At 40.9% G+C, this 18,595-nt stretch overlaps 6 protein-coding genes across 6 annotated transcripts in view; 5 read left to right on the top strand and 1 right to left on the bottom strand.

The window, feature by feature from the left end:
- The window catches only part of LOC308097871 (histone H3.2-like), a gene marked incomplete at its 3' end in the record, with an annotated part of 294,931 nt that extends 289,413 nt beyond the window's left edge, over nucleotides 1-5,518 (top strand). Inside the window, exon 2 of the mRNA XM_080445970.1 lies at nucleotides 5,101-5,518. Within this exon, the coding sequence (XP_080302096.1) occupies nucleotides 5,101-5,518 (418 nt within the window). The remainder of the gene's footprint in view (nucleotides 1-5,100) is intronic.
- On the top strand, nucleotides 1,957-2,568 carry LOC308097845 (histone H1-like; the record flags this gene model as incomplete). Its single annotated transcript, XM_080445944.1, has 1 exon — nucleotides 1,957-2,568. The coding sequence occupies one exon, from the start codon at nucleotides 1,957-1,959 to the stop codon at nucleotides 2,566-2,568; it is 612 nt and encodes a 203-aa protein (XP_080302070.1).
- On the top strand, nucleotides 3,596-3,979 carry LOC308097854 (histone H2A-like; the record flags this gene model as incomplete). The annotated part of the gene is made up of 1 exon (XM_080445953.1): nucleotides 3,596-3,979. One exon carries the CDS (start codon nucleotides 3,596-3,598, stop codon nucleotides 3,977-3,979), a length of 384 nt encoding a protein of 127 aa, XP_080302079.1.
- Nucleotides 5,519-6,231: 713 nt separating the features above from the next.
- On the top strand, nucleotides 6,232-6,543 carry LOC308097870 (histone H4; the record flags this gene model as incomplete). Its single annotated transcript, XM_080445969.1, has 1 exon — nucleotides 6,232-6,543. One exon carries the CDS (start codon nucleotides 6,232-6,234, stop codon nucleotides 6,541-6,543), a length of 312 nt encoding a protein of 103 aa, XP_080302095.1.
- A 1,169-nt stretch (nucleotides 6,544-7,712) lies between these two features.
- LOC308097872 (histone H2B-like) lies at nucleotides 7,713-8,090 on the top strand (the record flags this gene model as incomplete). Its single annotated transcript, XM_080445971.1, has 1 exon — nucleotides 7,713-8,090. Exon 1 carries the CDS (start codon nucleotides 7,716-7,718, stop codon nucleotides 8,088-8,090), a length of 375 nt encoding a protein of 124 aa, XP_080302097.1. The 5' UTR covers nucleotides 7,713-7,715.
- Nucleotides 8,091-13,742: 5,652 nt separating this feature from the next.
- Nucleotides 13,743-14,585, bottom strand: LOC308097844 (DNA-directed RNA polymerase III subunit RPC8-like; the record flags this gene model as incomplete). Its single annotated transcript, XM_080445943.1, has 1 exon — nucleotides 13,743-14,585. Exon 1 carries the CDS (start codon nucleotides 14,391-14,393, stop codon nucleotides 13,743-13,745), a length of 651 nt encoding a protein of 216 aa, XP_080302069.1. The 5' UTR covers nucleotides 14,394-14,585.
- Between the last annotated feature and the right edge of the window lie 4,010 nt (nucleotides 14,586-18,595).

The following is an 18,595-nucleotide window of genomic DNA, read 5'->3' as shown; positions in this document are numbered from 1 at the left end:
ATGTCACCTTTTTCACCTCGGGGCTGTTTGCATGCCTGAGCCTACTGTTAAAAAATAACACAGTAATATATAATTTGAGTAGCCTACTTTACCCCCCTTTTGGGTTATTTTGCATATTCTAGTGTCCCATTGATTGTCTTGATTTTGACTGGAGTCGTTTCTGCTGATTGTCCTTAATTCAAAATTGACCTTGATGTAACCAGGCTTGACTTAAAACAATGTAGTGGACACCATGAGTATTTTTATCTAGTGGAAAATCGCTGGACTCGCTATAGAGCATCGCCGTTCCCGCCCACTTCCTGGTTTTTCGTGGTGCCGGAAGGAAAAGCTCAATGCATTTTTCCCATTGACATTTCCAAAAATATTTATATCAATTAATTTAAGCCTCGAATCAAGCCATCCAGGGTCCTGGTGAATCATGACCATAAAACGTTTTTTTCTGTGATTTTTTTTATTTTATATTTAATTATATGATATACTATATTTAATAAATACCCTCTGTTTTGCCGTTTTCAAAAAAGTTTTTTCACAGAATCAAACGTTTTATGGTCATGATTCACCAGGACCCTGGATGGCTTGATTCGAGGCTTAAATTAATTGATATAAATATTTTTGGAAATGTCAATGGGAAAAATGCATTGAGCTTTTCCTTCCGGCACCACGAAAAACCAGGAAGTGGGCGGGAACTGCGATGCTCTATAATGATAGTTTGCTTTTATTAAGCGCCTTTCATGAACCATATGACGCTTACAAAAAAACAAACAAGCAACTATATTTGCCATAAGATGGCAGAATTATACATTTACACCTTTAAAAAGTACACAGTGCACAGTGCGATTACAATCTGTGTTCCATGTAAACACTCTAAATAAACTTAGCATTTATAAATTATGATGTGATGTTTTGATCTGTCCATGCAATGGGTGATTGTGAGCAATATAGTAGGGTAATTTACTAATGAGTCGGCCTATATATAGTATATACCTATACATACATTGTGTAGTCTTACGCATATAGCGAGTGATCAGACCTCATAAGCATGATATGCATGAGCGTGAACACTGGTCATGGCATTATTTGCCATAATTAATTTAGGTGCCAGCTAATGTACATTAACACATTTAACTGAAACACATGTGGTGTTTCTTTTCCTCTGCTGTGCTCCTTGGCTACTGTATTACTTTTGATAAAATGAAAGAAGACATTGTATTTGCCTATTATAATAAATTATGAAGCAATCTGGGTATACATGTGCGATGTAAAGTGCTTGTAAATAAATGGTGTGCGTGTTTATACATTTAAATGATGTCAAGTAATAATTATGTAATATGCCATATGTTTTGTAAATGGCACCATTGGAAAAGTGGAGCTTGCTCTCAACTGGCCATCCTCTCATAAGTCTCCATGCCACAGGGAAGGACAACAGCAGCACTGTGTTTGCAGACACTGGGAAGTTTGAAATTTAAAACAAACCGCTTTGCCAAAGAGGATCTGTTTAACTGTTGTTCCAAAGTCAGACATCTCAGCTTGATCGGCAGCAAATAGGGAATTGGATATTCTATGTTTAAACTATTTTAAACGACAAATGACAGAGGAAAGCTAGCAAACTCCTCTCCTTGTAATGGTGTCTATGTGAGGTTTTTAACGTCTCCAAACAAAACGCAGGAGTCCTCAGCGCTCCACATGATTTGATTATGAAGTGAAACTTGTCTGCTATCTGCTCCATTTGTTGTTTTGACTTAAATCCATTTCTCCGTCTGTATTTTATTTGGTTTTAGTTGTGGAGAAAACACAAGTGTCTCAGTATTCTGCAGCACACAGAGCAATGACCCAGTGGGTTGAGTCTACATGGTTCTCACACATCCTTTAAGTTCCACCCCCTCCTCCTCTATTCCATCAGTCTCTCTCTCTACTCAGACATTAGCTCAGTGCATCTGAAACACCAACCAGAGGATAATGGCAGAAGTCGCGCCAGCCCCAGCTGCCTCCCCGGCTAAAGTAGCCAAGAAGAAGACCGCGGCCAAGCCCGTGAAGGTCGGTCCCAGCGTCCAGGAGCTCATCGTCAAGGCTGTGAGCGCTTCCAAGGAGAGGAGCGGTGTGTCTCTGGCCGCCCTCAAGAAGGCTCTGGCCGCCGGTGGCTACGACGTGGAGAAGAAGAACAGCCGCGTCAAGGTCGCCGTGAAGAGCCTGGTGGCAAAGGGCACCCTGCTCCAGACCAAGGGTACCGGTGCGTCTGGATCCTTCAAGCTCAACAAGAAGGCTGAAGAGAAGGTAAAGAAACCCGTTAAGAAGACAGTCAAACCCAAGAAGCCGGCAGCCAAGAAACCCGCCGCGGCAAAGAAATCCCCCAAGAAGGCAGCAGCCAAGAAGCCCGTAGCCGCTAAGAAATCACCCAAGAAGGCAAAGAAGCCTGCAGCTGTAAAGAAACCAGCAGCCAAGAGCCCCAAGAAGGCGGCCAAGAGTCCCAAGAAGGTGAAGAAACCCGCTGCCGTCAAGAAAGCACCAGCAAAGAAAGCAGCAAAGCCCAAGGCAGCGAAACCCAAGAAGACAGCCGCCAAGAAGAAGTAAACATCCACACAGCAACCTGTATATCCCACAAAGGTTCTTTTAAGAGCCACCCACAACTTTATTCAAAGAGTTCCCTTTTTCTGTTGTTTTACATCTTGGCGCTGGCACATGATTTTTTTTAAATTCAACTGAGCAAAGGGGAGAGGGTGGAATTATGTGATTGTTAGTGAGAATTAATGATCAACGTTGCTAGGTTTTGCGAGAAAAATAAGCACATGGTATATGCAAACTAGCCCCAAAAGAGGCCACATGAGCGCCAAAGCCTGTACATCGGTAGGCGTTGTGAGCTTGTAGATCTGCTATTTTCAAGAAAATCTGGGGAATTTTACAAACTGATATTTATTGGTATGAATAGTACATGCGAACATATATATATATAATCATAATGATCAAATATAGGTGCATGATGTGCAAGAGAGAACATTAAGTGATACATGCGAAAATATGATTAATATACAAAATCTAGTGTGGCAATAGATATTAGGAGAGAATATAAATATGCTATTCAATATGAATTCACCCATTTTATTTTATTTTTTAATCACATCTAACAGCCATGGCATATCTACATACTGATACATCACACATAAACGGCATTATGTTCAACAAACAGTTCGTTTTACTTTGGATTATATTACAACGTAATAACACATTCATTATAACAATTGTATTAACAATGTAATATTGTCACACGCGACTCTGGAGTCCCAGTAATATGTTTTAAAATGTGTTCATCATGACAATGGATGCTATTCACAGCAGCCTTAGTTGTACCTTTTATTTAGCTTGACCACTAATACTGACAATGTTATTTTAGTACAGCACTATTATACAGATGCCAGATCATTCGCCGTCATTCTCTGATTGGTCAGGAACCTCCTTTGAGGAGGAACCGTACGTTACTGGTACTGATTGGTGGGGAGCGTTTACAAACTTAACCCCGCCCACTTATACGATATAAATAGTTCTGTATTCCGCTCCTCAGACACATTTCTTCTCTCTACATCTCAAGAAATAACACACAACCATGTCAGGAAGAGGCAAAACCGGCGGAAAGTCCAGGGCTAAGGCCAAGACCCGCTCATCCCGTGCCGGGCTCCAGTTCCCCGTGGGTCGTGTCCACAGGCTGCTGCGTAAAGGCAACTATGCCCAGCGTGTCGGTGCCGGCGCCCCGGTCTATCTGGCGGCTGTTCTCGAGTACCTGACCGCTGAGATCCTGGAGCTGGCTGGAAACGCTGCCCGTGACAACAAGAAGTCTCGCATCATCCCCCGTCATCTCCAGCTGGCCGTCCGCAACGACGAGGAGCTCAACAGGCTGCTGGGTGGAGTGACCATCGCTCAAGGCGGTGTGCTGCCCAACATCCAGGCTGTTCTGCTCCCCAAGAAGACCGAGAAAGCCGCAAAGAAATAAATCTACTTCATTTATCCAACAAACCCCACAAAGGCTCTTTTAAGAGCCACCCACTCTTTCAATACAAAGATGAAATCTATTCCATTCTATAATAGACTTTTTGTGCGCAGTTTATATAAACTGACTTCCATAATGTTATGCAGTGGTGTAAAGTAGCTTAATACATTTGCTCAAGTACTGTATTTACTATTTTTAAGGTGTTTTTAACGTTACTGTATTTTCAATACTTCACTTCTACTCCACTACATAACAGACAAATATTGTACTTTTACACAACGATTATTTGAAAACTAGTTACTTTGCAGATAGTATTATAAAACCTACATTAACCACTTCAGCCCTATTTTATACATAGGCCATTTGAAAATAGCCGATATACAAGCTCATTGTAGATGTGATATTTTAAAATATTTTAGTACTTTTGGTACGTTAAGTATATTGTGATGGCAATAGTTTTGTACTTTTACACAAGTAACATTTTGAACACATGCCTTTTACTTGAAACATTGTATTTCTATTTTTTTATTGTGGTATTGCTACTTTTACTTAAGTAAAATATCGGAGTACTTCCACCACTGATATTATATGTTCGTATTGACTTGCAGGCATTTAATATCCTTTACATATTTATAGTTACAGCCACATTGCATGGATTACAGTGCCTATTCACTAGTGCAAGGTATAGTCCTCAATGTACAATTATTTGCAGCAAAAGCAGTTATTGTCCATATTAGAAGTTGACACTTGTTTGACCACAATATGTTGTGAATTGGATGAGTGTTACGTTTTGATTTAATTAAGAGAAGATATGCCCTACTTATAATTCTTATTCACCATAATCCTTGTGTTTTGTCACTCAAGGAGACATTTTTATTTATTTGGCCCGTGTCATAAAACACACAGCAATGTATTTTCACTTTGCTGTAAACTAGTATTCATAGTATTATCTATTACAGTAGCTCCAGTATGAAGTATGGTACCCATGATGGTACCTCCCCAAATAAGGAGGTTCCTGGCCGCTGACCAATCAGAAAACGACGGCGTCTCAAGAAGCGCTGATAAAAGGCAGCAGTTTGCTCTGTTCTCGCATTACTACTCGTCTCAACCGCCTTCAGACTCAGAGAAGCCATGGCAAGAACCAAGCAGACCGCTCGTAAGTCCACCGGCGGTAAAGCCCCCAGGAAGCAGCTCGCCACCAAGGCAGCGCGTAAGAGCGCGCCGGCAACCGGTGGAGTGAAGAAGCCTCACCGTTACAGGCCTGGTACTGTGGCTCTGAGGGAGATCCGTCGTTACCAGAAATCTACCGAGTTGCTGATCCGTAAGCTGCCCTTCCAGCGCCTGGTGAGGGAGATCGCCCAGGACTTCAAGACCGACCTGCGCTTCCAGAGCTCAGCCGTCATGGCGCTCCAGGAGTCTGCCGAGGCTTATCTGGTGGGTCTGTTTGAAGACACCAACCTGTGCGCCATCCACGCCAAGAGGGTGACCATCATGCCCAAAGACATCCAGCTGGCCCGTCGTATCCGTGGAGAACGTGCCTAAACTACTCTGTCACAACCCCCAAAACGGCTCTTTTAAGAGCCACCTACTTATATCTTTAAAAGATTTCCATTTATTAAAACCATTACAGTCATATCAGCCATAACGTTATGGCTGAAGTTATGACACAGACATTTCAGCCCACGGTGACGCATTTGAAATATTATAGACTCTAGAGCTCAGTGAAAATGAACATCTCATCTAGGATAGATTATCTTGTCCCATTGAAATAAATGTTCTATTTATAGGAGACAAGAATAGCAGCACCACAACGTTTAAACAGTAACATGTTATATAAACATATAATGATCAGATGTAACTTTTGAATACAGTCAATGTGGATTTCATTTTCACCATTGTTTTAAAATAGCAGTGTATATAGATAGATAGATAGATTGCTGTCGTGTTGAAGTCCATGCCTGGCTTATAATGATTTATAATACGGTATTGTTAAACAAGACATGGAATACATACTGCCGGTTAAAAGTGGGAATAGTTAAATGCTTCCACCAAGTCTCAGCTGTATAACCATGTTCTAACCGTTGGAGAGGTCATTGTCATGCAGAACACAGAATAAAGGGGGTGGGCTGCAACTTTATAGGCAACGCCCAGTGCAGAGCAGGCTGCCTGTCTTCCTATACATCCTCAGAACACAGATAAATAGACGAGGCTTAAAGATCAATATTACTTAACTCTGTATTTACTATAGAGAGAAAATGTCAGGCCGAGGAAAGGGAGGCAAAGGTCTTGGAAAAGGAGGCGCTAAGCGCCATCGTAAAGTGCTTCGTGATAACATCCAGGGAATCACAAAGCCCGCTATCCGCCGTCTGGCTCGCCGTGGCGGCGTGAAGCGTATCTCCGGTCTGATCTACGAGGAGACCCGCGGTGTCCTCAAGGTTTTCCTGGAGAACGTGATCCGTGACGCCGTCACCTACACCGAGCACGCCAAGAGAAAGACCGTGACCGCCATGGATGTTGTCTATGCTCTGAAGAGACAGGGACGCACTCTGTACGGCTTCGGAGGTTAATAATCCTGACTTGATCTACCAACAACACAAAGGCTCTTTTAAGAGCCGCTCACACTGTCTTTACAGAGTTTATTCTATTATTGAAATATGAGCAATTTACGGTAGCTAAACCTTTACTTAGATAAATATGTAGTAGTTTGCCTCGTATACAATTGAAGTATACAGAGAACCAGAAGAGAAGACAGTAAAAGTTGAGGGTGTACAACTCACTTTGCACACTGAACTTGTGAAAATCTTCCAGCAAGCTATGCAATAAATTCCAGGCTGATAATTGATATAACGGGAATGTAATTGTAAGATGCTTTATATTAAGATAAGGAGTTAAAATGGTGAGTCCATTAGTCCAGCATTTTTCTATATTGTCTAGTCTAGAGAGTGACTTTATAACAGTTGAATTCAGATTAATTTCACACCCACCTTGTGTTTGAATCCACATCCCATCCCAGCTATAATGAACATGATGAAATGCAATTGTTGATTGTTAAAATACCAAAAGTATTGGTATTAAAATGTACTTAAAGTACCAAAAGTACAAAAACTGTTTGAAAATAGCAGATCTACAAGCTCACAACGTATTGCGATGCCAAGCTTGTAGATCGGTTATTTTCAAATAGCTTAGGTATAAAATAGGGCTGAAGTGGTTAATGTATGTTTTATAGTGTAATCATTTATATCTGCAAAGTAACTGGTAACTAAAGTTTTCGAATAATTGTAGTGGAGTAGAAGTACAATATTTGCCTCTGAATACCTCAAAATTGTGATTGTCTGATTATACTGTATAAATTATGCATCGATAGAAAGTGTGTTACAAGTTGTAACAACCAGACACCAGTTGTAACTTGTTGTAACTTACACAACAAGTTACAACTGGTGTCTGGATTGAAATTGGAGCGTGGAATAGAACTTATTAATTCCAATTAAAACACGAATTTACCCTAAATGTTTATTATACTTTATCCCTAGTCTATATTTTAGCGGGACAAATAGATGTAGCGGTAAAACATTATGCAGAGACAAAGACAGTGTAAGACACCTCCCTCTGTGGGTCACATAGGCAGTGGCACCAATCATGTGCTGGGAGTCGCACACTTCATTTGCATTGGCCTGGTATAAATACTGGTGCGACGCTCGTATGATGTTATTTCCTACCTACAACCCTCGCAGAGATAACTATGCCTGAACCCGCCAAGCCAGCGCCCAAGAAGGGCTCCAAGAAAGCCGTCACCAAAACCGCAGTCAAGGGCGGCAAGAAGCGCAGAAAGTCTAGGAAGGAGAGCTACGCTATTTACATCTACAAGGTGATGAAGCAGGTCCATCCTGACACCGGTATCTCCTCTAAGGCCATGGGTATCATGAACTCATTTGTCAACGACATCTTTGAGCGCATCGCCGGTGAAGCCTCTAAACTGGCTAACTACAACAAGCGCCGCACTATCACGTCCAGGGAGATTCAGACCGCCGTCCGCCTGCTGCTCCCCGGTGAGCTGGCCAAGCACGCCGTGTCTGAGGGCACCAAGGCTGTGACCAAGTACACCAGCTCTAAGTAAATTACAGTCGGCTCTAAACACAACGGTCCTTTTAAGGACCACCCATCTTTTCAAGAAAGAGTTGATCCGCATTAAATACGAGCCAATTATTTTGGATTAAAAGCGGGTACAGGTGCATTAAATTAGACGCTGAAACTGACATTTTAAGTGTAACAAGCCTATTTAAAAAAAGTATTTTGGCTTGATTTAACTGGCTATATATTAATAGACTTCCGAGTACTGTAACAACTAGTTAAGGTCCTTGCACACTGGTGCGTCTTTTCGTTGCGTTTTTTTTACAACAATGAAAAAAATTGAAAAAACAATGAAAAAAAATAAAACGCAACGAAAAGACGCACCAGTGTGCAAGGACCTTTAAGGTCCTTGCACACTGGTGCGTCTTTTCGTTGCGTTTTTTTTTTTTCATTGTTTTTTCAATTTTTTTCATTGTTGTAAAAAAAACGCAACGAAAAGACGCACCAGTGTGCAAGGACCTTTACTCTGTTAATTTAGTGCTGTACACTTAAATTACAGATGCGTGTATAGACTCCTTAATAGACAACGTCACATTGATAAGAACCATTATGCGCACGCAGGTCGCCAGCAACTGAACCCCACCGCTCATAAGATGCAATGTAAAAGTGGTCACAGCCTTACGTGTAAAAATGCATCCAATCAAACTTTCAGATGCTGTTTTTCTCCCAGTGTGGAGGAAGAATGCTTAGGATTTTTACTGTGATCTCTCGCTCTTGAAATATATATGTATTGGTTTCTGTTGTGTGTAAACAATTCAAAGCAGTTGTCCCCCAAACCCCACCTCCAGTGGCTGTCATAAGAACTGAGGGAGTGCTCTATGATCATGGCACCAGAACCTGCTTGGCTCGCGCAGCTGAGCCTTATTTATGCTCCATCCCGGGAAGGTGTCGCGCGCAGAGAACGGCCGAGAATATCAGACCTCCAAGCTCACAGCGGTCTCATCCGCGACGCGGTTGTGAGCTTGTATGTCAGCTGTTCTCGGCGCGCAATACCGTTGCGCGATGAAGTATATATGTCTCGCTAGAGCGCACCCACTATAGACCGCCGAAGTCTGACGTCATTTACACATCCTTTGTTTGTCTACCTGGTTCGCAGTTTTCCACCCCCGTTCTGAATCCCATAGACGTATTTAATATCGCGTCAAATAAGAACTGTGTTCCAAAAATAAACAAATGACCACGGCGGGTTGACTCTTATGGATATGAAGCATCAACTGACGGTGAGAAAACGCTAATGTTACTTCCGCCAAATGAGTTACATTTTCGCCAGAAACAGACTGTATCAAATATAAGTGACTGACTATCATAAACTATACAGAACCTCCTCCCTGACAATAACGCCGACACGCGGTGTTTATTTTTGGACCACAATTCTTATATGAGACGATTCTAAGATGACCCAATGTTATTCTCCATAGAGAAATTACTTCCGCAAACCTGGGGATGAACGAGTGACGTCAGGACTTCGGTGCTCTATAGCCAACACACAAGAGGAGGTTGAATGAACACGTAATTGTGTGCCTCTGACTCAATTTATTTTGACGCTAGAGTAATACTTCACAGATTATTAATGTTGGCTGGATATCAATTTACTCAGTAATCTATTGCACAGGCATAGCCTACAGTCAACATAATACAGAGTCAAAAGGAAGATGGGGATGATGGCAGCATTATTTCACTTCATACATTTTAATTAAAAAACAATCTAGCTGGCAAACTTAGTATTTAGTACATGTTAGAGCTACTAGCAAGCAGACTTTCACGTCAGTCATTTTGAATGAAATATGGCATTAATTGACATATTTCATTTAGGTGTCAGTGGTGGCCGGATCAATATTCTAAATTACACTTAGCTTTATGGCCTCACTTAAATATGAATTTAATTTAGATAAATAAATAATCCCCTGACTAGACTGTTCCTACATATGGCTCACTCCTTCTGTCTGTCCCAAAAAAAAAAACAGAAGTCTCGCTAGACGAGATTGAAATCTCGAGATTTCAATCTCGTCTAGCGAGACTTCTGTTTTTTTTTTTTTTTTTTTTTTTGGCTGCATAGTGTTCTGTCACTATGAACGTCAGATCTCACAAAAAAAAAAAAAAAAAAAGCTATTCAAATATGTGATCTAACCTAAGGCCTATCCGCGCACCTTTTAAGCTGTGGCGGCTCAGGGGTGAGGTTATGAAATTTTTCTACTGTACCATTCATCCTAAGATATTTTTTAATCGTTATTTTTAAACCTATTCTGTGAAGCACATTGAACTGCACTTGATGTATGAAACGTGCTATATAAATAAACTTTGATTGATATATATAAATAAACTTTGATTGATAACGTCATAGAAAAGGTAAGAAAACTTTAGTCGAAAATTCTCCTTTAAGTCGGTTGTCCTATGTGTACAGTAGTAGTGTTTTTTTTTACAATGGAAACGTGATTAATGTGTTTTGGGGCTTTTAACTGTTCCCAATGAAGTAAACTACGGGGAAATAGTTGTAATAGTCTTTTCTTACTCAAGGCTTGTGAAATCATATTGTTATTTCCCATTTCTATCATGAAAATGATCACTGTGGGGATATTTCACTTTCAAAAAAACTTTGGGTAATTTTATCGTCTACTCAGGCTTTTGAGAGCCCCCCAGACAGGTTTTAAGTTGCTTGATTCAGTATTTAGATATTTGATATTCATTTTATCCACTTTTTTCATTTATTGTCTCCGCCGTAGGTGGAGAGTATGTTTTCGCTTCGTCCCGCTCCACGTGACACGTGTCAATATGTTGACACCAATGCCTTTGATTGGCTAGAGGGACGCATGACGAAATAAAATCCTATAAATAGGTGTGTCACTTCAAAAAGCCGTCTACGTTTTTTGAAGTGAGGTAAGACAGGATCAATCAGTCTTGATTGGAACAGTACCTTCCAGTCCAAATCACCCGTCCATGCGTGTGTGTGTCCCTCTGAGAACACCTAACATTGGTCAAGCAAAGGCGCAGAAGGCCAAAGCTAAGAAAGCATACTCATCTACAACAGTAACACAGAAGAGGACTATAGAGTTGAATTGATCCCACAACAAGGCCGAAGTCTTAATACTGTAACAATTGGCCGCCTTGATCAAATACATTATGTAGCACTGGAGAAAACTGACATAGATCAAACACACCAATCAACTGCTGAAACTGTTCAAGACAATGAAGATGAAGAAGACAGACAAGCATTTGAACAAACCAGTCAATTACGACGACTCCCATATGACACATTGCTTCAAGAAGAACATCTTTTAGATGCAGACACTACATATTCAGTCGCCCCTGCAGAACACCAAAAACCACGCGCATTCTACCAAGACGACCCGTTCTACCAAGACGACCCGTGCTATTAAAATAGCACGGGTCTGCTGGCGGAGACTTGTGCTCCGAGGAGCACATTTTCTAGTTTTTTATATTTTTTGGGGGAAAAAAAATCAAAATCAATACAATAAAAATAAATAAAAAATAAAATAAAAAAAGTAATCGAAAAAACACGCCCCCCTCGCGTACTAGGAGGGCAGGGTGAGTCACCAGAAACAAGGACGGGTGTTTTTGATGAATCTAACATGTTAAAAATGGAGTTTGAAGTTATAATGGGTTTGTATAGGAAGGGGGCGTGTCGGACAAAATAAATATCAAATATCTAAATACTGAATCAAGCAACTTAAAAACGGTCTGGGTGGCTCACAAAAGCCTGATAGACAATAAAATTACCCAAAGTTTTTTTTAAAGTGAAATATCCCTTTAAATGCAACGTGATTGACATCTGCTGGTGAAATGGGTGTAATGCAAATGAGGAATACAATTGAATATTATTATTATTATTATTATTATTATTATTATTATTATTATTATGTGTGCGTGCAGTGCATTGACACACACACACACACACACACACACACACACACACACACACACACACACACACACACACACACACACACGCGTGTGCGCACACCAAATCAGTTATTTGATAATGTTTGAGATAACAGGCCATCAACAGCAGTGTGGCACTGGCAAGTTTTATTTTTAAAACTGAAAGCTGCCACATCCCAGGTTGCATGTTGTTTAATATAATTGTAATAATAATAACCAACTTTTCAAGTGAATTCCACAGTCAAACTCTATTTTCACAGACACACAGAAGAGAGCTATTCTCAAGATCAAAGCCAACGTTAAAGAACCAAAGTGTAACCAACTCCATATTAATGCCTATGGATTTGTAATGGTATGTGATACAAGTTGTAGGAGTAATGCATAAGTGGTTCAATACTTCTGGAAGAATGGCAGTTACAGGTTTAGCTTCCTCTATATTTGCTAATTCTCTGTTCTAGGCTTTTATTATCAAAAGCTATAAAGAGGGTTATATGTTGACATTTTAAGTGGTACTGTGGTAGCACTCATGCCCCTAAGCAAACAAATAAAAAAATAAAATAACAAACACAAATGCATGCCCCACCCAGTTATGCAATGTTTTATTCATGCACATATTTTGAGATTTCTGTATGTCTGTGTTCCTTTTGTGCCCATATACAGAGTTCTCTGATGACTATGGCAGGGGCCGGCAACCTTTCTGACATGAAGTGGCATGTTTTTTTTTTCTTGATAGTCAGTGTGGCATATGAACATTCATTTTAATCATGACACCACATGCAAAGAAAATATTTCTAACACATTTTGATTGTCCACATATACATAACCTTTATTTTGTATCTTCTTATTTTGAAAAATTCTTCTTTTTTTATTAGACTCAAATGTCACATTTTTCACTGTACAACAAAACATACATTTTAGTGGAGTGAGTCTCACATTTTTATTTGAAAAATGTGAACTACTTGTTCACATTATGCATGCAAAGTTTACATGTCAATGTGAGCTCAGAGACAGAGGCATGTTTGGAAACGAGGAATCTGTCTCGAGCAAATCATAAATACTGGTATGTTAGCAGGTGTAGTGGTAGTAAGACACAGTAACCTAACAACCCTTCTCTCTCTTTTTTAAACATTGAATTAATGAAGTTAAACAGTGTAGCCCCAGTGACGCAACTCCATGTTCCTCTGTTCAGGACACTCTGTAATCAACAGTGCGGTATCCATGGCAACAGGTTCCACCAACCATCATGCTATCCATGATATTGCATAAAAAGAACTTCAAAAGGGGCGGGCCAGTAGATGACCTGGTAGTAGGTCAACCACAGATTCCAATTACAACGTTTCCAGTTCCATTCTGGCTGGAAACCTGCTACACCCCCACTCAGTTTCTTTGCTGTCTCTTCAAACGGTTCTGTCAAAAAACAAAACAATACAAGCTTCCAAAAGAGCTTCCTTTCGTTAGCTGTTCCACCATGATAGGAGCCCCAGTCCCGACTCAGAGATGGTGCCTATGAGAGTGTATGGCACCTCTTTCTTCTGCTCCTCGGAGGAGGAGCGGTGCACTGTCCCGGTTGTGCTGGAGCGTCCGGCTTGGCGGTATCAGGGCCTGTCGGAGATGTATCCAAGAAGATCTCGTCTGTGACACGGAAGCGTATCTCCTCCCCGTGGTCCATGTAGAGGTCATGAGCGCCCTCGTCAGTCTAAAAAAAACAAACAATACAAGCTTCCAAAAGAGCTTCCTTTCGTTAGCTGTTCCACCATGATAGGAGCCCCAGTCCCGACTCAGAGATGGAGCCTATGAGAGTGTATGGCACCTCTTTCTTCTGCTCCTCCTCCACTGGTGGAGGAGGAGGAGCGGTGCACTGTCCCGGTTGTGCTGGAGCGTCCGGCTTGGCGGTATCAGGGCCTGTCGGAGATGTATCCAAGAAGATCTCGTCTGTGACACGGAAGCGTATCTCCTCCCCGTGGTCCATGTAGAGGTCATGAGCGCCCTCGTCAGTCTCATACTCCCACAACCACACCTGCTCTTTCTCGTCAAACTTAGCAGGCTGCTGCAGTGCCTCCGGCGGGATGAGAATGTCGTCAAAGAAGCCCATGGTCACATGAACCCCCTCCTGACTGCAGTACTTGATTTTTCCAACCAGGATCTCGTCAAGGAAAGGGTGAAATACAACATACCTGAAATGAACTTTAGTGTGGGATGCCCCATCGCCTGGGAAAATATAGGAGTCCTCCAGTTTGGTGATGTCATATAAGCAGATACAGAGACCAACTTTGTAGACCACCTTGTTTGCCAATTTCTTGTTAAGCTCTTCAGCTATTGCATCGTTGAGTTGTCGTTGGAAATTCCATGGAGGAATCCTGACCGTGTCGACCATTTCTACAACCACGAACATGATGAGGTTGGTTCAGCTGGGTCTGTCTGTGGTCACGTTTTAGTTGTTCCTTTCTGATCTTCAAGACATTTTCTGTTTACGTTCAAATCACAAATACCATTAACACATTTGACAATTAAGATGACGTTAGTCTTAGTAAATTAACTGCTACTGCAAGAATCGTCAACAAATCAACATGCAGCTTCATCACATGCGTGATTCATTTGCAACAGGAAGTTTCTACCACGTGAAATATTCTTCCATATCAGGACATTGCAGCCTTAATGATAATTAGACTGAGCAATAACCCATATATCTCCCAGACCCCCTCCCCAGTCAGTGTGACCTCAGAGGCACACTGCCCATGTGACTGATATGTCCATATATATGGAGATCTCAGTATCTGTCGGTTCTTGTCTCTTTTATGCCCATATATGGAGATCCCTGATGTCATCAGTATATGGCCATATATGGGCATACCGATATGCCTATATATGGAGATATATGTATATGTCAGTCCTTGTCCCTTTTATGCTCCTATATGGAGAGTCCCTTTTATGCCCATATATGGAGATCTCTGTATCTGTCAGTCCATGTCCCTTTTATGCCTAAATTAACTGTTAAATAATTCATTATAGTGCTTGTGTTTGTTTTGCGTGTACTGTCCTCACAAACGGCATCAGTCCCAATAATACATAATAAGTCATGGGCGGAGCTTATGGGGATCTAATTAACAGTGTCCTCATGATGTAGGATTTTGTATTTCCAGTTCTGTTGTGATTATTCAAAATCTGAAGTGAGTGTGTGGCTCAAACTGGATTGTTTTGGTACACCTGCAGGACGGGAACTGGGGGCGGCCGGACCGAGCCATAAACGAACCACGGCCATGTCACTCTGACAACATAAACACGAAACACTGAGGTTTTTACATTACTGATTTAATTCAGTTTGTGAACTCCCCCAGTGTTTCAGTCTGTCTTATGACAAGAGATCAGGATTTGCGTTTACGAAGGCGTCTTGAGAGTTCAGTTTATCTTTTTTTCCTATATTCAAAAGGTAAGATTTGATTCTGTGAAAGCATAATTTTGAATATTTAATTATATGATATAATAGATTTAATATACCTTTTATATGGCAGTTTTCTTATTTTTTTTCTTCACAGAATCGTTTTATGGTCATGAATCACCAGGATCCTGGATGGCTTGATTCTAGGCTTAACATAATTGATACAAATATTTTTGGAAATCTCTAAGTGACATTGTGTGCATGAAAACTTTACAATTACCTAAAGTAGACTCTGCTTTAACGATGTCGGCCTACTTTAAAGATTACAATTAATACACTACACACAATAAAGACATCAGCTTGCACACTCCGGGACAGGTGTTCTGGTGTCGTGCCCCATGATTGTTACAAACTGATGCCAACTGTTTCAATTTGTCTCGCCCAGTTTAGCCCTTCAACTAACTGCTTACATGGCAACAGTGTGTGTTGTGTGTGACATCGGAGCAGAGCTCTGGTCAACCTATGTAAGGTTTTAAGATGCCTTTAAACTTCCACTTCATACCTGTACCACCTGGAGAGAAATAAAGTGAGAGAGAACCGAGAGTGAGAGAGCATAATCTTCCAGGAAGACAAATCTTCAACTCCCATAGACCTGAACACTGTGACGAACCACGGAAGGAGTGACGTCCCGATCTTCCCAGACAGGTCTTCTGTTCTGAGTGTCCATATTCCTTCACGTCTCAGGTCTTCTTCCATGAACGTATGAAGAGGGGCCACGACTACAACAACTGCCAAATGCTGAGGAATGCTGAGGAATGGACAGATCCCATCAGCCACCAGATGTCACACCAGACCAGATCTTACAGTCATGAACAGTTGAGCAAGACTTCAACTCAGCTTGGGGAACAACAAAAAAAACGACTAAAGAAACAACAGCTGACGCAGGTAAGAAAACCCACATATGTGAACCTTGTTATAAGAGCCTCACTTTAGGGTTTTTGAATATAAGCCAGCATGTCCACGCCGGAAATAAACTTTTCCACTGTAAACACTGCGACAAGAGTTTCAATAGTTTAGGTCACCTGAAGAGTCACCAACGAATCCACACAGGAGAAAAACCCTTCCACTGTAAACGGTGTGACAAGAGTTTCAGTGAGTTAGGTGGCCTGAAGAGGCACCAACAAATCCACACAGGTGAAAAAGCTTTCGTCTGTAAACAGTGCGACAAGAGATTTAATAGGATAGTAGCCTGAAAGGTCACCAACGAATCCACACAGGAGAAAAACCCTTCCACTGTAAACAGTGCGACAAGAGTTTCAGTGATTTAGGTCACCTGAAGACACACCAGCGTATCCACACAGGAGAAAAACCTTTCCTCTGTAAACAGTGCAACAAGAGCTTCAATAGGATAGGTAGCCTGAAGGGTCACCAACGAATCCACACAGGAGAAAAACCCTTCCGGTGTAAACAGTGCAACAAGAGTTTCAGTGAGTTAAGTAGTCTGAAGAGGCACCAACATATCCACACAGAAGAAAAACTTTTCCTCTGTAAACAATGAGAGATGGAGTTCAGTGAGTTAGGCTACCTGAGGAGTCACCAGCGTACCCACACAAGATAAAAGCTTTCGTCTGTAAAGCGACAAGAGTTTCAGTCATTTAGATAGTCTGAACAAACAGCTCGCACACACCAGAGCAACGTGAACGTGAAGAGTTTCCAGTGGTGGAAAGTAACTGATTACATGTGCTTAATTACCATCACAATGTGAGCTTATAGATCTGCTATTTTCAAAGGATTTTATACATTTGGAAACATATGTTGATATTGTGAATAATTAGTACTTTCATAATATATTTTTGTATTTAAGTACATTTTGATACCATTACTTTTGTACTTTTACTCAAGTATAATTTGAATTCATGGACTTTCACTTGTAACAGAGTATTTCTACATTGCAGTATTGATACTTTTTAAGTTGGAAACAATGCAGTACCTGTTCCCTTACGTCTGAAGAGTTTCAGTGTCACCACACAGGAAAAAAGCCTTCCAGTGTAAACGGCAGTTTCAGTCGGTTACTAGCGCACTGGCCAATACAAACTATGTGAGTGCGCTCCCGGTGCGCATTTCCAAACGCACCCTCTTGAGATGTATGTGCACGCTACTGGGTGCGCAACGCGCAAAAATGATATTTTTTCCCCGGGTTTGTTACTTCTTTTTTTTTTAAACTTTAATGCGGTTAATTCGGTTAATTTGGTTCAAAAGATGTACTTCATGAAGTGTGTAGATGTTGGAGGTTTTTTCTTTTTCTTTTTTTTTGTGATGAGTTTGTGATGGGTGCTCGTGATTTCTTCTGGGGGCTTTCTTTAGCACCCACAGTATCGGCGCCCTTGCTCTTGAGAGTTTATTCAGTGAGTCCAACTCCAGTCAGAGCTCATTATGTGTCACCTATCCCAGTGTACACGCATCTGGGCGCTGCCTCATGAACGCACAGCTAGAAGGCTAGCTCTCAGTGTTGCCATGTCCGCTTATTATAAGCGACTTTGGGATTGTTTTTCCTGCAAAGTTGCTTGCAAATATTGGTGGTTGCGGGTTGCAGTTTATTGGGCTTGTTTCTTAAGTGTACTTTGCTTATTTGGGCTTGTTCCCTAAATGTTGTTTAAAATAGTGTTACTCAAACATTTTCATGTCAAGGACCCCCCAATTACTATGTAATTTTCCACGTATCCGCATCTGAATAAAACGTTTCGCATATGAATAAAACGTTTTTTTGACAGGGATCCCAGTTTGTGTTGTTAGAATGTTTCAAAACAAAATATATGTTCTTTTTTTTTTACTTTTTGAGGAAAATAGCAGATGTGTATAGGTTTAATTAAAGTGCTCATGTTGTCTATACCAGTGGTTCCCAAACTTTTTAGCTCAAGACCCAAAAGAGAAATTTGACGTTTGCCCCGGACACAAACCGGTGAAAAAAGATCTACAAGATCAAAATGATCAATATTTTTAATGAAATACTTCTGGAAAATGTTAGAATTGTTTTCAATTGATGTGATTTTTGTGTTTTTTTGTTTGTTTAAACTTAAAAAAATATTTGAAATATATACATGTTTGTTTAAATGTAGGAAACCCCAAAAAAGGGAGATATTTACTTGCAACCCAAAATGTGTCTTTTGGGCTTGTTTTAATGGACCTGGTTGCTTATTTCTGTCGCAATATCTGGCAAC

Source organism: Gymnoscopelus braueri (genome assembly GCF_963280865.1).
Source record: "Gymnoscopelus braueri genome assembly, chromosome: 13".
In the NCBI taxonomy this organism is placed as follows: Eukaryota; Metazoa; Chordata; class Actinopteri; order Myctophiformes; family Myctophidae; genus Gymnoscopelus; species Gymnoscopelus braueri.
Note: the sequence above shows the minus strand (reverse complement) of the source record. Positions and strands in the feature narration are given on the sequence as shown.